We start from the raw sequence: 23275 nt of genomic DNA on the forward strand, positions 1-23275 counted from the left end.
GAAAGCTGCTGACTCAGTGCTCAGAACTGAAAGAAACAATTGATGTTATATTTGTGGAAATAAACGGAGTATCTGTGGTCCTCTCCTACTTTCCTTTTCATTTTATTTTCACCTTTTTTAACCTAGCAGCAGTATGAAATGTGCATCTGGCATGTGCATGAACAATAGCCCTGCTTGAAAGATTGGCAATTGCCTAGGGCCTTGTCTTCACTAGAAAAAAATAAGTTTTTTTACCAAGCTTTAGGTAACACGTGGTAAAACCCAGTGAGGACAAGGCAGTTTGTAGTTCTCACACCTGTTAACAGATTGAAGTAAACCTTAGACTCCCTCCAGTGTTTATCTTGACCCGCACATGTGAAAAGAATAAACTGCCTTGTCTTCAATGGGATTTTATCCTATGTTAGCTAGAGCACATATTTTTTTCTAGTGTGGATATGCTGTTAGAGAGGGAAAAGCTTACTGGGGGCTGAAATTTTTGTGTAATAGCAGGATGTCTTGATTTATTTATTAGTAAAGAGTGTGTGTCTTATTTATTGAAAGTTGTTAGGGATATGCAGACATGCTGGGATTAATTGCTAGTTTGCTTTGTTTGGGTTGCCTGCAGTTTTCAGATAAATGTTTTTTTCCCTTATAAATAGCAATAAATAAATACAATAAATGTTGCCTAAGTTTTTGTGGCATTGTCTCATGAGCACACTCAGAATGAAACAGCAGCACAGGTTTGTTGTTGTTATTTCTTTATTGTTTGTATTGCGGTAGTGCCTAGAAGCCAGTTGTGCTAGGCACTGTACAAACTCTGAAATAATGTGTCTATTAAAAAAAATGTTCAGAACAACCTATATCTAAGTCTATTCTCTTTATCTTATTTCTTGCAGCTTTCCAGTCTATTGGCTATTAAGAATAACCCATTCTAAAGTGTTAGACTCTGTCTTTATCTGAATAACTCCTTCTGTGGGATTGTTTATTGTTAAAGGAGATTTTTTTTCTCCCAGTGATTTATGGTTTTCAGGATAAGAGTGGAGTAGAAGTTTTGTACTAAGCCTTAATTATAGTGAAATATGGAACAGATCTCTTCATAGTGTAATTTAAATGTTTAACATTAACTAACTTCTCAAAGGTAGAGCCAACAAATTTATTTCATTTAAAAGACATATTCCAGATTATAAATAATTGATTTATATATATATAAAGTCTTAATTCTTGATGACTGTATTTTTCTTCTGTTTTCTTTTAGGAAAGAGGCACAATTGGATGAAGAAGGACAGTTTCTAGTCAGAATAATTTATGATGATTCCAAAACATATGATCTGGTTGCAGCAGCAAGCAAAGTCCTTAGTGAGTAATATGGCTATCTTTTAGAAATTATACATGCTTTTAATGGGTCAGGCCTCCTGCAGTGAGGTCACTACTTTCTCTGTAACTTTAATGCATTAGTTTGCTTGTAAATTATATATGTAAGATTAATAAAGACACAAATATGTGCATCAGAGGGATTTAATGCAGAGTAAGTGAAAGTGTGGTTATACTAGAAAAAAGTCTGTCTCAGAAAGAGTTATTGCTCTTCCATGTTTATTTAAAATCAGTTTCTTCCTTCTATTTTTTAATAATGCTTATGATATATGTCAGAGTGCTAGCTCATGAAAATGAAAATCTTTTTTATGCACAAGACATATATAATATTACCTGCAATGGCAGTGCACTACAGTATGCCACCAAGTCCCCCCTCCTTCCTTCCCTCCCTCCAATGTACTGTACCTCAACTACCTGATGACCTCTAGATAGTATAGTTCAGTCTCCATGTCCATTTAATCATTGGCTTCTCTGCTGAGATTACTCACAACGGTGACCAATGTGACAATGTTTTTGTGAAGGGCATACCTCATTCCACATAGGTCATCAATCTGGATAGCATTGACTTTCAGCTACTGCAGCTCTGAGCTGGAATTAGAAGGTGCTATTATCCCTATCCCTATTAGCTTATTTGCACTCTATCTCTGCAGCAAGAGTGAATCAGCAACCAGCCACTGAACCCATAAGACCATGGCTTCTGGGGAAGAATGCACTGTTTTTGCATAGACAGATCTGGCTTGCATTGATCTTTGGGGCTCTGTGAAGTTAGAGGTGAAACCACTGCTTATTACTGAGTAGAGGAATAGTTAGTGGGAGGGAGGAAAAGTGGATAGAAAAATTACCTGGATTTTTTTTTTTCTGTGGTGGGATTGATCTAGTCTACTGCTTTTGGAGCATGTTCTCTGGACAGCAGATAGAAAATATAATATGCAAAACAACTCATTTTACATTATATCATTATTGTATCATAAAATGGAGTCTAAAATTGCTAGCAAAGTACAAACAATGCATGCCTTGAATGAATCAAGTTTTCTGTATTTTAAATAGATCTTAATGCTGGAGAAATCCTTCAAATGTTTGGGAAGATGTTTTTTGTGTTCTGTCAAGAATCTGGTTATGACACAATCCTACGTGTCTTGGGCTCAAATGTCAGAGAATTTTTGCAGGTAAGAATTTTGTGCCAAGCAACCTAAAGTAGCACTGGACAGGCAGAATTGGGCCTTGTGGATAGAGCACTGGCCTGGAAGTCAGGAAGCTTGGGTTTTGTTTGGATCTCTATCACTGGCCTGGTGGGTGACCTTCATAAATTGCTTTCTTTCTCTTTCCCTGATGTAGAGTTTCATTCCTCAGGACAATTTTTGCAGTACACCCCCTGTTGCATATGCCTTTTGATATAGTCTTTAATTGCATGATCACTTACAGTAATTTGCACAGGACCCCTTGGCTCTTCAGTGCACAGAACAGAGATAGCAGGGGGCAGAACTAAGGTTGCAAAGGCAACAATAAATCTGGCATTTCCTAATTTTCAACTGCTTGACTTTGCAACCTAAGTAACAGTCTTTTAACATAGTTTTTCTTTCTAGTTTATCCACTGTTCCTTTCCCAATAGATGTGTAATGACATGTTGGACCAAATTTGCTTCTGGTGTCAATGGGTGCAGCTTACCAACTGACACTAGCAGAAAATTTGGTCTAGTGACTGATGGGCTCTTTCTCCTCCAGAGGCCTGTCTGACTAAATACTGCAGATACTGATTATTTCTATATGTGCAATACTTGGCTTCTTTGAGAAGTACAAGCTGTTACTTCTGTCTCATAGCTCATCTGCAAGCCAAGGGAGTCAGTCCTTGTCCACGTATTGAGGAATGGGTAGAACAAAGGTGATTTTATACTATTTTTGTGCTGCCCTAATCTCTCAGGACAGTGTGAATTTATGTTGCTATTTCTGTTGAAAAATGAAAATCCATTTTGCATCATTAGTGTGGAGGAAACCTAGTCAATTCTAGAGGAGCTGATCCAGGTGTGGGGTAAAATAGTGATTTTTTTGGTTTCAAGGAAATTGCTTTCTTGTGAAAACAGTTCACGTGTTCATGTGAAAATTGTTTCATGTGAAAACAGTTTAGGTTTTGAATTTCAAATTCAGAATGTACAGAGCTCTCAGTGAGAAACAGATACTCTAATAAGTTTAAAGCACATGGACTGATTCAGACATTGGGAAGATTTTCAAATGCATAAATTTATTATTACAATTGACTTTCAATGGAAGTCGGGCACCTAACTGCCATCTGTGCCTTTGGGAAGTCTCGTTCATAATAAAGAAGTGAAAAGAGTGTAATGCGTAGTTTGTTGTTTATTTTCCTTCCTGATTTAAAGGCTCTTTGAATATAGTTATTCAGTTGCTTATGCATACATCTGGATGCCTTCACTGAGACCTAGATCACACCAGGACCTCCCCAGACCCTGGCATACCAACAATTACTTGCAGTACCTCTTTAACCTGGCCACTTGGGAGCCTGACTGGATCTCTGTACGTTCCCAGCATAGGGCACCACATACAATTTACACCATGGAGAGATGCTGTCAAAACCTCTTTTTCAAACAGTTCATTATTCTAATTTGCAGAACAACCTCCATCAATAATTTTGTACTCTAGTTGAGTACACAAGCTACACCCAGCACAGGCCTATAGGAATATGCAGCCTTCAGCAGAACATAATATACTGCCAGTCTGCATTCCCTGGGTGAGCAAGATTTGATAGGGTAGAAACAGACCAAATTAAAAAATCCATAGCTGACTTGTTCCTTCCTCATCTTGGGAACAGACTAATGGGCAAGCTCTCCTTCCCCTTTCCATTCTTCACCAGATGAGAAAATTGAAGATAAGATTGTAATGCAGGAAAATCTCAGTAGTAACATTACATTTGTATTCTTGTAACTTTAACATCTGAGACTGTCATTTGTTGGAGTTCCAGTTTGAACAGATGACATTGGCCGTTTGCACTTTTGTAAATATAAACAGGAAGAATATATTAAGTATTTGCACTGACAACATGTAGCTGCAATTATGAAGCTCAGTTCCAGTTCCAGTTATCCATGATTTGTTACTGCTCTTAGAAGTCATGCGAGTAGATGATCCTAATTATTATTTGTATAACAAAAGTGCTCATAAGCCACAATCCAGATGGGGGTCCATTGTGCTAAGCTCTGTAGAAACACATAATAAAAGACCATCCCAATACATAGATCTAAATTACAATCTATATATACAATCTATATAACAAACAATCAAAAGTTTTTGGTTTTTAAACCCTGTAAAGATAATCTTGACTATTATATTTCCTGTTCCTTTGAATCAGTTTTAAAGGAGATTGTTTATAGGAAAGGCATAGACATATAAAGACATGTAAGGAGAGGCACATTTAAAGAAACTACAAAAGGGCAATACTAAAATATTTTTCCCTCACTGTACAATGTGGTCCTGAAAAAATTGCTAGTCGTGTTAAATTAAAAGAGAATATGACACAGAGAGGCAGCATGAAGAGAGATGCAACCTAAGAATTCCCAAATGTGCTTTTATGTTAAAAACTACCTAAAGAAAATCAATCAGACTCATAAGTAGTGGTTAATACCAGATCCTTCAGGGCATTGTTTAGTTGTCTATTGAATTTTAAAAGCAGTGCAGTACAGTAAATCTATATTTTATTTCTCTTCACTAAAAGTATTCACATATATAATATAGCACATAAATACCCGAGCAGCTTTACTGTGAGTTTGCAAGGCAATCACACTCGAATAGTTTCTATGGGTTTCCAATTTGATTTATGATTATTGGTCCAGATTCTTTCCTGCCCTGAGATCCATTTGTCAGAGAAGAAAGGCATCATCAGAGATCTGATTACAGTTCTCTGATTTGAAAGGCTGTAGCCTCCCCTGGCCCTGACATAAATTACAGCAGCCTGGTAGCCAGAAACTGGCCTATTACTGTAAGTGTTTTGGTAGCTCTACCAATGCAAAATTTACAAGGTCCCATTGTGCCAAGCACCGTACACACACACACAAAGGTGTTCCATCTCCCATAGAATTTATAATCTTAATGTATGCTCTAATACATTCAGCAAACAAGACTATGGTGTTGGAGGAGAGGATGACAAGATAATAGTGAAATTACCAACTGTCTAGCCCATAGGAATTGATCTCCATGCAAACAGTATATTGATATGTGCAAGGCTGGCCAAATATAACATAACTTTACAAAATATACGTGAAATATTCACAAGAAGAACTGCAAAGTTTAAATAAAAAATGCAAGACCACCTGTTAAGATCTCTAAGGGACAGATTCTGATGCTCTTACTCATGTTGTGTAAGAGCATCAGGAAAAGGAATTATGTTGATTTTAACAGGACTAGTGGCTGAGTGAATTATGAGTAAGGTTATTGGAATTTGGTATTTAATATTTTATAGAAAAGCAGTACTTGGCATACATCTTATGCCTTTTTCCATAATATTGCACTCCAAACTCCTTTTGAGACTGTTTAAGTGTGGATGACTCTTCTTTTCTGAGTCTCTTCTTAATAGACATCTTCCAAAAGGTCTACATACTGAAGCTGCTCCTGGGAAGCACATACTGGAACAGAAGCTCAGCAACCTTTCAGACAGTGTACTTCCCCTCTGTGCACCTGGCTATCTCTCTAGCTCTTCTCTCACTCACACTCTTTCAAACCACTACAGACCTGGTCTCCACTTCCCAAGAGAAATGTTCCTGGTTTCTGCAAAGATCTGCAAGGGGCTGAATCCATGTATCTTCTTCTCCCTTGTATTCCCACTAATGGCTGGACTCTGTTGAGCTCACAGATTTTTGCCTCTTAAGTTTTAATTTGATGTAGTGATACATCAATGCAATAAAAATACAAATTTATAACAAACTAAAAAAAGTGAAGGAGGATGTTCCAGGATGCATGAATCCCAAGGAATTCATTTCTAAGAGACTCATTTCCTTTGGAGGCCTCCCAAGAAAAGTAGCAGCTGTTCACGCCACCTTCACAACTCTGAAGATCTACAGATGTTAAGAAAAGGGAGATGATCCAACCAGCACATTTAAAACATCTTCATTGTACCTCTCCCTGACCTGGCAAAAATCACAAAACAATCCCCAGTATTACAAAGTGTTAAAGGGGGTGGGGTGGTGGGGATGTGGTGTCATGCTAAGGACCTGGTAAGTGAACAGGGTAAATAATCTTTACAGATGTATTGATAGATGATTACCTAGGTTGTGACGCCATTCAGCCGGTCTGATTGTCCTTCTATCTAAACCATTACACCACGAATAGTAAAATGAAGTCATTGTAATGACTCCATAGTTAAGGTTGTAGCTGGCACTATGTCTGATTCTGATCCTACTTTCCCATCTAACCACCTCATAAAATATGCTTTCCAGTTTCTCAGTCATATTTCCTATCCAGAGAAGAATTTACTTTTGCCAAAGTTTGAGATTAATCAGACATGTCTGGGACATATGGAGAGTTTGAAAAAGTGGAGTTGTTTTGTTTTTTTAAAAGGTCTCACTTTTTAAAAATGCCTTGTTTCAGTTATGACCTGATCTAGAAACTCTATTTTGGGTTCATTCACTTGTTCTCAGTGAGATCATGTGACTGAGCATTTTTAGGAAATGTGGTAGGTTAATTTTAAAGATGTTAACTATCCAACTGGAAACTTTGAAAACTCTTGTCAGGTTCTGGCAGAGCTTATAAACTTGTGTTAATGCTTGAAACGGCATTACTAGCTTAATGTTTAATTTAAAACAGTAAGAAAGGCTGTTGTTGTTTTTTTTTCACATGCAAGTGCCTAAAGTTAGACTCCTAAATCAATATAGAAACACCTGGCTTACCAGCTGTAGGCTATTTGGTTACAACTGCTCTTTAAAAGATAGATTACAAGCAGCAGAGTTCTTGGAAGGAGGGAAGAGATAAAGATGGATAGGTAAGAGAGGGAAAGGGATATCTTAGCTACTCCCACATCCATTTGGAAAACTAACCCTGCCATGAAAATAAAAATGTTTCCATCTATTGTGCAAACATAGTACAGTCCAGGAATTTGCTCTTTCTCTCTCAAACGACTTTTACTGGTGCTATTTTCAGTGCCAGTCATAGGCCAGACTCATTGTCAGGTGTGTGGGCCCCCAGCAGTGGTCCCCCTCACCACTCCTGGAGTGGCAAGACAGCAGGGCAACATGCCTGGAAGCCCTGCAAAGCGGATCTGGAACTGGCTGACCCAAACCCACAAGTGAATGTGGCAATTGTGGACAGGGTGGAGCCAGACTACACAGGAAATGTACCAAATCAATAATTTATATATACAATATGTAGCTTAGGTCTTTAAAACAGCTGCTTAATTTACTTGTATTCTCAAATAGATGATTTGCAACATGCATGAACTCTATTCTGATGTGTTTGTGTGTTTTTAATTATCCCTGTAGAACTTGGATGCTCTGCATGACCATCTTGCTACTATTTATCCGGGTATGCGTGCCCCTTCCTTTAGATGCACTGATGCAGAAAAAGGGAAAGGACTCATTCTGCATTATTATTCAGAGAGAGAAGGACTCCAAGATATTGTCATTGGAATCATCAAAACAGTAGCTCAGCAGATCCATGGTACAGAAATAGACATGAAGGTAATGTTTCCTTGTATGTTCTAATAGAAAGTTGATGTCATTCATAAAACTGAAAGAGCTGTATGATATAATGGAAAACAATATTTTTTTTACACATTCATACTTTCCACAGAGGTTTTGCATACTGAAAAATCTCTCCATTACCCCCCATGTTAACCCAATACCTTCAAGGTCGTATACTGCCCTCACCTGCCTTTGCCCTGGCCACACCCCTGTACTGGCCACAGAGAAGGAGAATGGCATAGAAGCTACTGTACCAACTCACATCTCCCTAGACTGGTAGGATCCTCCAATGACTGTATCTGATAATTTTAGGGCTGCTTTGCACCACCAGAACACCACAAACTGGTCACAGCACAACCCAGGATCTGGGCCAAGAAATGAAGAAGATTAGCATGTTCAGTTGAAACTGCAGAGATAATTTTGCATTGGTAGAATGTAAATCCAGCTTACTATTTGGCCAAGATACCAGAGGAAACACACCTATCCTTGCAAGAAGTGCCATGGAATCTTTAATGGCAATAAATGTTCAAGACCTTTCTCTCTCTCTTTTTTTAAATCTTCTTCATGTGAAAGATTGCAGCTGTAATAGCAGGTGGGTCCTTTATTACCACATTGGAACACTGATTCAGTACTGACTCAGGAGTGCCACCTATTGACTCACTAGCACCATTCATATTTTCCCTGGAAATCTGTCATCCTGGTGCTGATCAGCCCAGTGTTAATTTGCATATAGTCCAGATGGCTAATAGCTCAGGGCAACATCCAGTAATCCAAAGAAACAGAAAAGGGGTACAAAGATTATGTTCCATATTATTTTTCCATTTTCATTTATTTTCCTTTTGCCTAGTTCATGTTCTCTGAGCATTTATGCTCTTTATTTGAGGCATTTTCTTGTATGTTCTAGATTAGGTCACTTCACCAAATTTGGTGTCATGCTCTAAGCAGTCTATAAGAAAGGAGGCAAGTTCTTTTACTTCCTGTCTTTGAGTGGATGGGGTAAAAATTTCAGAAGTGCCTAAGTGACTTAGGAGCCTGTCTCAATTTTAGAAATGACTTAGACACTTAGAAGCCTAAGTCCTATTGACTCTGGTCTTTAATCCCGCAAAAGTCACTGATGGAAATGATCATCTGGAAGGCCTAGTTTAATAATGGTGATACATCCATGGATTTTGGAAGAGGTTAAACTGTTAATTTCTAGAGGCCCAGTTGTCCCTATTGACAAAAAACAAAACAAAACATTTTATTGTCAAGAGAGAGCCTCCCTTCCCTTCAAAACCACTAGTACTATCTAACTACAGTATGACTACAACCTCATTCCTTCTCTCAAATATAGGGTAATGGTCTCTTGGAAGATGAAGGGATGGGGTCACTTAAGCCTTGTATTCACAAGAAATACAGGTCTAAGTCACATTGGTGCTTCGACAAATGCACTGATTTTTTTCCCCTTCATGTGGCCACAAGTAATTTCCGACCCCGCATATATACTGTTGGCTTTCCAACTGCGACTACTCTCTGCAACACCTTCCACTGTGGCGCTGGAGTTACACTTTGATAATGCACATAGAGAACAGCATCAGGCTGATAGACAAGAAGATAGACAAAGGGAGTTAATAGCATATTTTATAACTGCAAAGAGGAAGGATGGGCCTGTGTTTAATGCACAAGACTGGGAGTCCAAAGGACTGCCACACTCTGTCACTGTGACAGTCAGCTTTCCTCTGTGTAAAATGGAGACTGTAGTTATATCAGTGCTTTCAAAGATATTTTGGAGCTTAATTATCTGATGTCTGTAAAGCATTTTGAGATCCTGACCTCCCGATGCCATAGAAGCACAAAGTATTGTTATATTGTTTCCTCTTGCAAAAATGGGAACCAAACTTTGGTAACATCCCTCCCTGTATGCATATTATTGCTAACACATGAGTTACGACCATTCACAGAGGGGAAAAGACCTCTTAATAGCCACATATTTTAGCGATTACATTTCTTTGTGCATAATAATTTGTGCCCATATATTTTTGGAAACATTTTAGAACAACTCTAGGATATATCTCCCCACCTCTGTGTTTTGAATCTTGTCTGTTGTGAGACTTTTGATCTGGAATAAAAAAAAAGGATATTCAAGACATTCTTGAATCCATGGTTTTGTATAGTTAACTGGATTTTCTGAACACTTGAATAGGAATGCCTTCTCTGCCCTGATTTACATCCCATTGAAATCTATAGGATTTCTCAGGGTATAAGAACCTGAAACAAAGTTCACTGAAGTCTATGGAAAGTCTGGAAAGTCTCACTGATATCAGTAAACCTTGGATTAGGCCTGAAGTGAGGATAGAACTGGGCCTAATATGTTCCAATGTGTTGCTGCTAAACAATACTGCATAAACGAAATTATTCTGTTCCAATCATTAAATCTAATTAATCTGATAAATTTGTACACACTTGATAAATTATGATATTTCATTATGCATCAACTTTAATTATACCATGATATATGACTCTCCTAGTAAACAAAATTAGCCCTATTAATTTCATTATTTCAAGGACTTTGAGTAGGATTGTTAAAGTAAAGTAAGATGATATGTTCAAGATAGCAATATGAGATTAAACCAATAGAACATATGAAATGATGCTGGTTTTTAAATATTACACATTAACAGCTGTGGTTTGGAGAAGATGCTTTTAGTTTTAACTATAGGGCCTGATCCTGTAACCCGTATTGCTTTCATGAGTAATGATTGCAAATTCAGGGTCCTTAGTTTGCACACAGTCATGCCCATTGAAACAGCTGGAAGATTGCCTAATTTTTTTCATTTGTTGTGATCAGTAACACATTAGATATTTGCCCAGCTGTGAGCAGACATGCAAAAGTTAAAGACTAGTCTTAATAATCAGTGGAGCAACGTGGATATGTGAAAAATACCACTCCCCTGCCTCAACGGGTGGGGAACTAGATGATCTTGGCAGTGAAGGGGGACAATCCCAGCAACAAAGGAGAGAGATGCTACTAAGGACAGTATGTAGCTTCTCACCCCAGGATTTAACCCAGTGTGGAAGCCATGTGGAACCTCTTTTAACTCAGTTCCAGCAGTCAAACTCAATTCACCAGAACTAGGAATGAAAATCCATCCTGACAGATGCTGTGAGTATAGACAGTTGCCTGTTTGGGGGCCATGAAGATATTTTTCTCCCATGGGCCAATTGGTAGAGAACCAGGGAGGGATTTTTTTTTTGGTTTGGGTGGGGGGTTTTTTTTGCCTTCCTTGCCAGACCTTCAAGCCACAGAGGGTTAAATAGGAATGCACATAGTACCTAGCTGAGGTACTGGGGAGGAGTTTATTCATTGCAGCTTGTGGCCACATTTCCAGTGCAGTTAGGAGAATGTACAGTTCCCAAAGACAAAAGACTTGGCAGTGGACCTAACGATCATGGAATAGGGTGAGACCTTATGGCTTTCCCGAGCTGAAGTCCCCACTCTGCTGCACCGTGGCCCTCAGTGCAGGGAGAGTACTAGGACTCAGAAAGAGCTGAGTCCCAAGGGTAAGCTAGGGAGAGTCACCCTCGGTTATGGGTTGTATGGTAAGGAGCTCTGTAACCTCTGCACTGGAACCAATTAAATGTCTGGTATTAAAGAGTATGGATGATGGGCAGGAAGCGCCCCTCCCCTATGTTAAAGTTTAATAAAAGTTGTTGCCGGCCGCTTAATTCCATGCATCTGTCTGTCCTCATTTCACTTCTGTGTCTGCATCAATAAACACATTCTAACACGTCATAACAATTTGTTAAAAAAGAGAACAGTGTATAGTTTGCTAAAGGGTCACACTTGTGTATACTTTGGTTTGCTAAAGCCTCACTCCGTAATAACAGATATTGAGTTACAAATGGGAATAGCCTCGTGCTTTTCTTTAGTCTATTTTTTCAAAGTGAGGAGTAATGAGGGATTATTTCTTTGTTATAAACCAGCTATTTACTATTGTATTTATGTTCTGCAGACATCACAAACATGATCCACCTTCACTGGTGCAAGTAGGTGCTAATTGCCCCTTCTTGAGCTTGGGCTTGCTCCAACAAGAAGGAATTATTTCGCCCTTGGGGCGGATAGGTGGCTGGTTGCATTGCTGCTTTTTCTTGGAAGTTCAGGGTAGGGCAGTTTCATACTGTATAAGAGCCCCAGGAGTGAAGTCTCCTGAAGCCAAGTGCTGCATGAGCCCATCCTTAGACTAGCCATGCCAAGGTCTCTCTCCCCAGCCAGCACTGCCTACTTTTGTGGATCCATTGACCAGGTGCAGGCTCCCCATAGAAATAAAGATGCAGGTGGCTTGGGCAGTGCAAAAGCTTCCAGGGGCACTCTCCTCACAAGAGGTCCTGTGTTCTGGGCTATACCAGCAGAACCAAGCATAATGCAAGGCTGAGTGTAGCTCCATATTTCCAGGATCTGGAACTGGTGTGTACATAGCTATTTAATTTAGAATTTACAGTTTATATTTGTATAGTCTTCAGTTAGTGCCACGAGCAACTGTGTTTGAATAAAGAAATGCTTTTTCTCCCTTAATTTGTAGAGACTTTTTAAAACTGGAGATTTCTGTGGGAATACTGTATTTTTGCAAGAACTGGAACTCATTATTTTGATATTTATGTATCTATTTTCTCTAAATGTGTTCTTGTCTTTGCAACAGAATTCCAATTTTTAACATGTGATAGTGTCTATTGCTACCTTCAATCTTTTTCTTCTTTTGTCCAGGTTATTCAACAGAGAAATGAAGAGTGTGACCACACTCAATTTTTAATTGAAGAGAAGGAGTCTAAGGAAGAGGATTTTTATGAAGACCTTGACAGATTTGAAGAGAATGGGACCCAAGAGTCCCGCATCAGTCCTTACACTTTCTGCAAGGCTTTTCCTTTCCACATAATATTTGACAGAGATCTGGTGGTAACGCAGTGTGGCAATGCTATATACAGAGTCCTTCCACAGGTCAGACTGTTGTCTTATGTGAACAACTGTAACAAGTGTTTTAGATACTATTTTAATAACAACACTCAAGTGTTGTTATAATTTCTTATTTATTTATGGTATATTGTGATATGATATAGTCTGCAAGGGTTAATTGTGAAAACATTTAATAGATTTGCAATTGTCTTTCTACATTACAGTATAGTGTTTAATTCCCACTGGACTTTGAAAATGGACTATGTAAAAATAGCACCTTCTTCTGGAACAGGTCCGGCCTCCATGTATTCAAGGGGTCTTACTTTAACAACAAAAAATATTTTATTATTTTTCAGGCTTATTAACACTGTAGAGCTAACATCACTGCAGTATGACAAAGGTGCTGAATGCTCTTTTACATCAGCAACCTCAGTGTTAACTAAGTTCTAATTACCAATTTCTAAGGGCCGATTTCTGACCTCAGTATATGCCTATGAAACCCCACTGAACACAGTTGTTCTCACTTAGGATTGGGGGCCCTGTTATACTATGTACTGTGTAAACTCATAGGATAATGTGGTCCCTGCCCTGAAAAACAGACAATCTAATTTAAGACGAGATGGAGCTAGGGAGTGTAGTAAACAATATAAGGAAAGGGGGAGAGGTATGATGAGGATGGTGTTAATCAGATCATGCAGTGACATAGGCACTGTGCATATCTTGATGGTTCTGAATCATTTAAATATTTTTACAATATAGTTAATTTTACTGACCTTTTACCTCACCATTGTGATTTGGTTATTTCCTGGAAATGGCTCTTGAGGAGGAGTTGGAAAGAAGAGAGGTCAGTGGCTTTTCAGCTGAGTTCAGGGTGGTTCATTGAACACATGTAACTAGTGACCTACTGAATATGGCCAGCAGAATCTTTATTACAGGAAATAATGGGTGAGAAAACACAACTTGACTATTTGACCCTAAGGTGAGTTTGTTAGGGAGGGCAGTTGGAAAAAACAGCTTTTTACTTGTAAAATGAAGGAATGTTGAGAGACCTCAAACACGACATGGTGCAGCGCTATAGAGTCACTTTACAGAATAGGCACCACAGCCATGACCTGAAAACCATAGTTTAGTCTCATATTTTATGTAAAGAATGTACACCTGCATTCTCTATGTCTCTATTCTCTTCCACCTTGCATTGCATATGAAGTGAAAGAAATACAATCACCATGTGAATATTTTCTGGTTGTAGAAAAATCCTTTATTTCCTTAGAAGATGAGCTTCTGTTTGTCTTGTTTATGTTTTAGCTTCAGCCAGGAAACTGCAATCTATTGTCAGTTTTTTCCTTGGTTCGGCCTCATATTGATATTAGCTTCCATGGGATCCTCTCACATATCAATACTGTCTTTGTATTGAGGAGCAAGGTAACCAAATAACATTCATCTGGCTTTTGAATAAGTAAGTACATCTTACAAAGATAAGAGAAAACTTGGAGGCCCTCAGCAAAAATCTTTTGCACAGTAGTAAGCCCTGAGCCCATTCTGTGTCTTGGGCCAAGAAAAAGCGAGATGCCTGAATTCATATGTGGTTGTTAGGTTGGGCTATAGGTGCAAATACAGGGAAGTACATACTTTTGCACCTATGATACCTTCTTTACAAACAATGATCCTGTACAATAAATGACATTACAGAACTGCAGCCTTCCACTAGGAGTAACTGTATAACAGCAAAACCAACAAGGAGTCCTTGTGGCACCTTAGAGACTAACAAATGTATTTGGACGTAAGCTTTCATGGGCTAGAACCCACTTCATCAGATGCATGGAGTGGAAAATGCAGGAGCAGGTATAAATACATGAAAACATGGGAGTTGCCTTACCAAGTGTGAGGTCAGTCTAATGAGACAATTCAGTTAACAGTAGAATACAAAGGGAGGAAAAATAACTTTTGTAGTGGTAATGAGAGAGGCCCATTTTAAACAGAAGACAAGAAAGTGTTAGTAGGGGGAAATTAGTATGGGAGAAATTAGGTTTAGATTTTGTAATGACCCAACCACTCTCCATCTTTATTCAGGCCTAATTTGATGGGATCCAGTTTGCAAATTAATTCCAGTTCTGCAGTTTTGCATTGGAGTCTGTTTTTGTCAGTCTACAGTTTGAAAGTGCATGCATGCAGTCTCAATGTCAACAAAAACATAATGCAGACAAAAGAAAGAGCGCAAGCTAAATATCAAACTGTTTTGAAGAAATCAGAAGAAACTGGGAAGTAGTGGTTGTGCAGGCAAAGAAAGACACTAAAGTAATTGAGATAGGAAACCTTAGAAAAGTTAAAAATACTAGTTTGGCATGTTCAAGAAACCTGTTCATTTGGTCTTCAGTGTAGTCTGTGCTTCATGGATAGATTCCAGACATCCTGATCTTTCCTCTAGTGAAGGTTTACGTGTGTCTGTTTGCATGTGCACATGCACATGTGTTTGGTGAAGTAACACAGGAATCATTATTGTTATTTAATTATCATCACTTTTTCATTACAAGGAAGGATTATTGGATGTAGAAAAGTTGGAGTGTGAAGATGAACTAACTGGCACGGAAATCAGCTGCTTACGCCTCAAAGGTCAAATGATCTACTTACCTGAAGCAGACAGCATTCTCTTTCTTTGTTCTCCAAGGTACTTTAAGCAATAAAAGTACTCTATTTGACAATGTGGAATAGCCACCAAATTGCAAGAGTGTCTCTAAATGTGTGGGTGACTACAGAAACTCACTGGACCAGATTCTGTTCTAAGTTATAGTGGTGGTGCAAGCCAAGTGATATAAGGGAGTTGCATGTAGAGAACAGAATGTGGTGCATTTATAAAATCATTCATTACAAACATTGGGACATATTATCCCACCTTTTTCTAAGCAGCACACCTCATTAACTGAGTGGTTTTTAATAAGTCATGACATTTGGTTTATGAATTTCATAACCCTAAGAACTAGGAATCAACTTTGTCATCCGGCAGTGTGCTCAAATAGTAGTTTCAATGCAGTTTTCACAGTGAGATGCAGTGATATTTAAGAATCAGGTGGAAAATTAATTTGGAAAATAAATTATGTAATGGACTCATGTCATAGCATGACAACTGTCATCTTGATTGTGATGAGGGATTGAACTGAGGACCTTCAGAGCTAAAAGCGTAAACCTTTATAGTTTTGCTAAAGGATCAGTCTTGTAGCAGTGAGATAACATATTCATATCCTTTGTGGAGTGGGCACAGGTGAGAGACTGGTAACATACACTGACCACTAGGTTATAATAGCATTGCTATTATGGGGGGGTGTATTTTAGACATTTATAAAATGCATCAATCAGAGCTCTGTATGCACATGTACAATAAAGACATGGATTAATGCGTACAGTTACAAGGTAGTTGATGGAAGCTACTTGTTTTACCATACTCTTAATCGTTAATTAAAAGTATTACCTCACTATTTACCCATTTAACTCCAATCCCTGCTACTAATCAATATTTTAAAGGATCTCTTAGGCAAGTTTACTTTAATGTCCATTTCATTTTATAATGAAATACATTTCTCAATATAACAGTGTGATGAACTTGGATGATTTAACCAGAAGAGGGTTATATCTGAGTGACATTCCGTTGCATGATGCTACCCGTGACCTAGTCCTTTTGGGAGAGCAGTTCAGAGAGGAATACAAGCTGACTCAAGAACTGGAGATCCTCACAGATAGACTTCAGCACACACTAAGAGCACTGGAAGATGAGAAGAAAAAGACAGACACGTAAGAATTAATTTCCAGTTTTAAACTGGAACAAAAACAGCTGGTAATTGTGGAGCCAAGAGACACAAACTTTTTTGTCTTTATAATGTTATATAGTCTGAAGGTTCTCAAACATTAGCTGCAATGTAGAATACCACATGCGTAGAAAACTGAAGGATTCCTTTCTTTCTTTGCTGTAAAACGCTAAAAACTAAACTGAAGCAACCGTCCCCATAGCTTTAGAAATGACCTAAGAGAGCAGTGTTCCAGGAAAACATCTTACTGAGGCTGTGTTAGGCAGAGCTAGTGACAACATGCCAATGATACAGAAATCACTGTATAATTTACTATGTTCCCTGTAAATAAAGAAGATAATTCATAGGGATCAGGCCATTTGAAATAACATTGAGAAAAATAATAAAATATTAAGTAATTATTGATCTACCATATGTAACATTTAATTATGAAAATTTAAATTTGAAAATGACAGAAAACACAATCAGGCTACACGGAATTTGATTTCCTTATTTGAAAACTGTATTACAGTCTAGAGGCAGCCAAAAATAAAAGACTATTTAAAGTCCTGCTATTCTATGATTCTATGAATTGGTTTTTCTATGCCTTGTGAGAGGTGAACTAGTGCACAGTACATTAAACATGCAAATTATTACTATTACATAATGATCTCTAGACAGAACTAGAGAGAAGACTAGTTATGGTAAATTCAGTAGCTCGCTCTGAGACAAGCAGGATTTGACTAGTAGTCAAATTTCCTATTTGAAAAATACTCACCAGTGTTGTAGTAGCAAAGTTTCTCCAGGTCTGTCATTACCTAACAGGGATGTTGACAACGTCCTGCTGTCAAGTCTGTTGTCCTATTGCTTATCCTGTAGAGTGGTGGCTGTCACTGCAAATGAGTGGCAAGGAAATGATGAGTTGAGGAACTGAAAAACAAAGGAAGCTTAAAAAAATCCCTACTTTTTGTTTGTTTTCTTTGACTTGAAAAAACACTTTTACCATCAGTGAACAGTAACCTGTTTGGCACCCAATAGGAAAGGCAGCATCAATTATTGCTCCAACACATGCCAGAAAATAATCCATAACTATATTTAATGCAACAGAAAGGTTGCACAAAAAAATCAGAAAATCTAAAAGTAAGGATTCCGGTGACAGTATTCATTGAGCCATGTTGCAAATCCTATGTTTTTTTGGCATCTGTATACAATATTACATTAAAGACATACCTAGCGATAATAGTTTCAAGGTGCACATTAAAATGGGAAACTAGGGACTGAAAATGCTGTATTTGTGTAATGCATAACTTGTGCTGTTAGAAGTGTAGCTTTTGCATTTCTAATTTTTAATTTTGTCCGAACCATTTCTGCGTGCAATTTGAGTCTTTTTTTTTTAAACAAAGAAAACATGTATCTCTTTTAAAATGTTAGCATTTAAATTGTCCCAATTAGGCTTTGACTTTCACACCTCATTGAGGTGAACAGAGTGTGAGAGTGGTATGTTCCTACCTTTGCTGCTTCTTTAGCTGGAGACATTTTTCTACAAGGCTTGGTTAGCAGGAGCTGCAGTACATCAGTGTAAGATCACCTTTTTTAAATGAAAGTGTAAAATTTCCAGTATATTGTGAAATCCGTTAAAAACTTCAAAATTTTCTTCATGCCACGGATTGTGTCCTCTCTACAGTATCAATACAGTTCTTTGTTTTGATATGGTTTGTTTTATGGAGGCTTATGCAATTTGAGTTTGTGAGGCATTTAAAATCTCCCTGACCCAAACTTGACTCGGATCCTGTGATCCAATCTGTATGGGCAACCCTCATCCTCACACAGTGTCCCACTGTGGTTAGTGGGACTTCATGCTGGAAGAGGAGGCCACCTGCACAGGGCTGATTGCAGGAGTGGGATCTCTCTGAGCAGCAGTCTGAGAGCATCAGCTCCAATACTCAAAAATGTAATGAGAGAAAACGTGCAGTGATATCACAAAAGGCTTTAATAATATTTAAGTGGATGCATTTTGGTCATGCTCAGAGGTGATTTTTCTGTTGCTGCTAACGTGTATTTATATATTATTCCCTTCCTTACCAAAACCTAGAAAAGCACATACTCTTCAGTAGGGACTTTGGGTCCAGTCCTGCCATCTTTGCTTACTTGAAAACTCACGTAAGTCTGAGAGATGTTAATACCATCAGATTGCAAAACAATTCTGCCCATGATTTTCAGAACAGTCTTACAGCAAAAATGTCAGAAGTTTGAAACTTAGCAGAGAAATAGGACTCAGCTATCCAACCTTTATTTATGAAAGTAGCCCTTGCTCATGTAAGTCATTCCAGTGAAATCTCTTTTGAATTTGCTGTCCCTGACACCAGAGCTCTGCCTCATTCCTTGTAGTTGGTGATGGCAAGGACCAAGACACGTGATTTCTTGTGTGACATTGCATAAAGGGAGGGAAAACGCCTTGCACTCTCTTTCACTCCCTTTTTCCACACATGCAGAAGGTACCACAATCATACCCATCAGGTGCAAGAGAGTTTAGAATTGTGTAGGGAGATCAGGGATGTGTTAAGCCAGTTTAAGTAATTCCATTAATTGAGACTGAACACTTTGATGTATTTAAAATAAAGTAATTTTAGAAAATTCCAACTATTTTTCTTTGGGGAAATGCATCCATCCATTATTCTTATCTCTCTTCCTCATCTTTCTCATCCTGTTTATTCCTTTCTTCTTAGCTTTCATGTCTCTCTTAGCCTGTAATGTTTATTGTAGGCTGCATAACCAATGAGATCTGCCAGAACTTTAAAGTGCGTAATTTTAGATTGCAAAGTAGTATAATTTTTTCTGAGTTACCACCAGATTTGTTTTGCTAAGCCCTGAATTGTTACCGCTTTGGCAAATTGCTGAGTTTGAGGTCTGTACAGTGGCAGATGAAAAGCTGAAAAGGGGTAAACATGAGGGTAGAATATGGGCCTATGTGTATGATTTAGTTTTTAATTTGCATTGCGATGTACAATATACACTTTTCTTTTTGTCATATGGACTGTTCGATTTGTTGCAAAAATGTAATAAACCCTAAGAGTGAGATACTGCACTTGTGTAAATTGGTGTAGACCCATTGAAATCAGTGGAGCAAACCCAAGTTACACCAGCTGAGGATCTGGCCCACATACTTTAGGAATAAGAAAAAGTAGTACCAGGTATCTTTAACAGATTATGTCAAAGGAATTATCAATATATTTCTTAGTAGTTAAGTGGTGGCTTTGACCTATTAGCATGTGTGTTTGTAATGTAATTGCCTTAACCATATGAACCACACTGATGTATGTCAGAGCCTGCTGTTTAAGGTATAGACTCCAGTATAAGCCTTGTACATCACTTAACTGTTGAAAATTATTAATGTATAGTAACCCCTCAGGGTCATATTTAAATAATACATTTCTCTCTCTCTCTCTCTCTCTCTCTCTCTCTCTCTCTCTCTCATATCCCTTACTTATTTTACCTGTCTAGATTGCTGTATTCTGTCCTTCCACCATCTGTTGCAAATGAACTAAGACACAAGCGTCCTGTGCCAGCTAAGCGGTATGATAATGTGACCATTCTCTTCAGTGGCATAGTTGGATTCAATGCATTCTGCAGTAAACATGCCTCTGGAGAGGGAGCCATGAAAATTGTTAATCTTTTAAATGACCTTTACACAAGATTTGATATTCTGACTGATTCACGAAGGAATCCGTTTGTTTATAAGGTAAACATGAGATTTTAGGGCATTGCTACTGTGTTGCTATAAGGTAGTGTCAGAAAATAAATATAATCTCAGTTCAGTCCATTGACTTTTCATGTTTTCACAACTTTGATGTGGATTTAGTCTGCAGTGAAGAAAAGAACACGTCCACTGCTAGTTTTGACAATATACAGAGTGAAGAACTCTTATTTGGAACTCTGCATATTGAAATAAATGCATGCAATCATTAAAATAAGTACTTTTGGTAAATAAAGGTAGAATAAGCTGCTAATCAATAGGTAGTGAGCTCTCCAACTAATTTTAAGAAGTTGTATACATGAATCTCCAAGAATGTGTTAGGAATATGGAAAAAGATGAAGGGGAAAGTATTTGAAGTGTCTAGCAATCTTAAAAGAAACACTACAGTAGCTCTGGCTTTCTGAAGCATAATTGCCAAACATATTTTGATAGGTGGAGACAGTTGGAGACAAGTATATGACAGTGAGTGGTCTACCAGAGCCATGCATTCATCATGCACGATCTATCTGCCACCTGGCATTGGATATGATGGAAATAGCAGGACAGGTTCAAGTAGATGGAGAGCCTGTACAGGTTAGTATTTGTCCAGGATTCAGTAAAGACCTGTTGAATTTTCTTAAAACCCACCACTGAAATACCATAAAACTCAAAGTCCAGTCTTCACAAGTTTTATTATTGCTAGAAGATGAGTGATCTTTTCAGTGATATGAAGAAACAGAAATATGTGTGACATGTGTAACCTATCCCCCCAAACTCCCAAAACATAGTTACTGTGTTTACCAATCTTAAGGACCAAATTCTGCCCATAGCCATGTATGTTTGGCTGCCATTGATTTCAGTGTGCAAGCTGCAACTCCCCATCTGAGTGCAATATGTATTTGCTTGAAGCACAGAGTATAGAATGATAGTGTTCTCTCAACAACCCATTTTGATTCTGGTTCAGAGCCACCAGCCGGCATGGGAAAATCTTTCATTCTAGAGCAATGTATGTTTCCATAGGCATTTGTTGAAGTGGAGAATGGCAGTACTGTGACTACTAGAAGTTACATTTTGAATTAACACAGAATTAGACGTCTTGTAATAATCTCTCATTTTCAGAAAAATAACCGCTGGATAAACAGGCACATTCCCATGTACTTGAATGGAGTAGTCCCTGCTTCTGCCAGTAGCTTATTAGGTCCTGGGTGTTTCACTGTATTTGTGAGTATAGAAGTGAAGACTGCCTGATATGATGCTCTGCAATAATGAGAAGTCTTTTAAAGGACTTAGCCCATTCTTCATAGTGAAAAGCATCTTTGCTAAAAAGCATCATGTCTGTATGAAACTGAGCCACAAAACCCCCCCTGAACAGATACTATCTTTGTAGGGTTCTTTAAGTGTATGTACCATAATTTACTTGAGACCTTTTCATCACTGAATAAAATCATTATATATTAAATGGTTGGGATCCTCCATAAGTAAGAAATCCTGCTGGCTCATGTTCTTTTAGAATTATAAATTTGGAGCCAGTTGTTACAGTATATGAATTGGGCTTTGTTAAAAATGTAGTGAAATAATTGCAAGATTTTCCCAGTTCCAAATTAGTTTGTATATGTACAGGGTTTCATGGAAAGGGACACGTTCTTAATTCTGAGTCAGTGTAACTCATAATTTGTATGGAAAAATGTAGGATGGTGCCTTCCGTTTAATTCAATAACTGCTTAATGTAATCAAAACAGGAATCAAACTATTTGTTTTTAAAATAATGACTCCCACCCATTCTTTTGATTACTGTAGGCATGAATTATGAGTAATTCACTCATCATTTATATAAAGAAGCCATTTTGCAAGGCTCCGTTGGAAGTACTCATGATTTACACCAGTTTTCCTGGGAGTGGAATCATGCCCCTCATTAGCAAAAACAGCAGTTATTCTGAATGGGGCAGAAATAAAACAATCTCACAGAAGACCTATTTTAACAAGAGGTGGGCTCTCACTCTGGAGAAGCTCTGTTGGATATATGCTCCTGTAATAGAGAATTTGTCATGATGATTTTACCAAAAAGCTGTGTAATTCAGACATTATTATTAATATTATAAGTACTGCCCTGTGCTATCCAAGATATGCTGTGCACCTTGGTGATTAGATGGGGTTAATAATTAATTTCAGACAGTGGACTTGGTGAAAGGAAAAGGAAGACACTCTATCACCCTTGCAGATGTGTTCACACATGAGATTTTTGAGTTATGTATCTGTGTGCTCAGTTCAGATGACAGTATGCAATATATTAGACTTACAAGTTGCTCATTACTCTAAGTTTTAACTTCAAAATCCTTATGTTTCTTTTTTAAACAAGAATATATGTATATATATAAAAGTCATCTTGTGTCCTGTGCACCTAATATGTAAACCTCTGTGTTTGAAGTCTCCAAGTGGCTTAGGTAACATGCACAGCAGCCAAATTCTGCTCTGAGTTACACTCACAACTCATTAAAATCAACAAGTGTATTCTTATGCTCTTCCTTTGGGGAGTGCAAAACAAAACTCACAGCCTGGGCATGAGACTATGGTGATGTGAAGCCACCTTTGTGTCCTTCCAGATGTGGGCTGCTACAGAGGTTGAAATGGCACCTGATGTAACTTAGATAGCCCTGGAGGTTTCCTACAGGTGGCCGTGCCACACAGAATCATCCTAACAGCTTCCACTGTGCCCCTTAGTCTCCATTCCCCACCACCAGCACACCTCTGCTCCAGGATTTGTGGAGTGGGTCTCAGAAGAGAGCCTGCAGTCGTCAGTATCCTGTGCCAAGATAATT

At 38.2% G+C, this 23275-nt stretch overlaps 1 protein-coding gene across 4 annotated transcripts in view; it reads left to right on the forward strand.

Moving 5' to 3' along the window:
* GUCY1B1 (guanylate cyclase 1 soluble subunit beta 1) overlaps positions 1-23275 on the forward strand; it is a 139624-nt gene that overhangs the window by 111276 nt on the left and 5073 nt on the right. For all 4 annotated transcript variants that reach the window (XM_050946449.1, XM_050946451.1, XM_050946448.1 and 1 more), the window contains 9 exons: positions 1235-1335; positions 2398-2516; positions 7823-8020; positions 12765-12995; positions 14256-14372; positions 15482-15615; positions 16536-16733; positions 20228-20465; positions 20913-21053. In XM_050946449.1, the coding sequence (XP_050802406.1) occupies positions 1235-1335; positions 2398-2516; positions 7823-8020; positions 12765-12995; positions 14256-14372; positions 15482-15615; positions 16536-16733; positions 20228-20465; positions 20913-21053 (1477 nt within the window). The remainder of the gene's footprint in view (positions 1-1234; positions 1336-2397; positions 2517-7822; positions 8021-12764; positions 12996-14255; positions 14373-15481; positions 15616-16535; positions 16734-20227; positions 20466-20912; positions 21054-23275) is intronic.

Source organism: Gopherus flavomarginatus, chromosome 3 (genome assembly GCF_025201925.1).
Source record: "Gopherus flavomarginatus isolate rGopFla2 chromosome 3, rGopFla2.mat.asm, whole genome shotgun sequence".
NCBI classification, from domain to species: domain Eukaryota; kingdom Metazoa; phylum Chordata; order Testudines; family Testudinidae; genus Gopherus; species Gopherus flavomarginatus.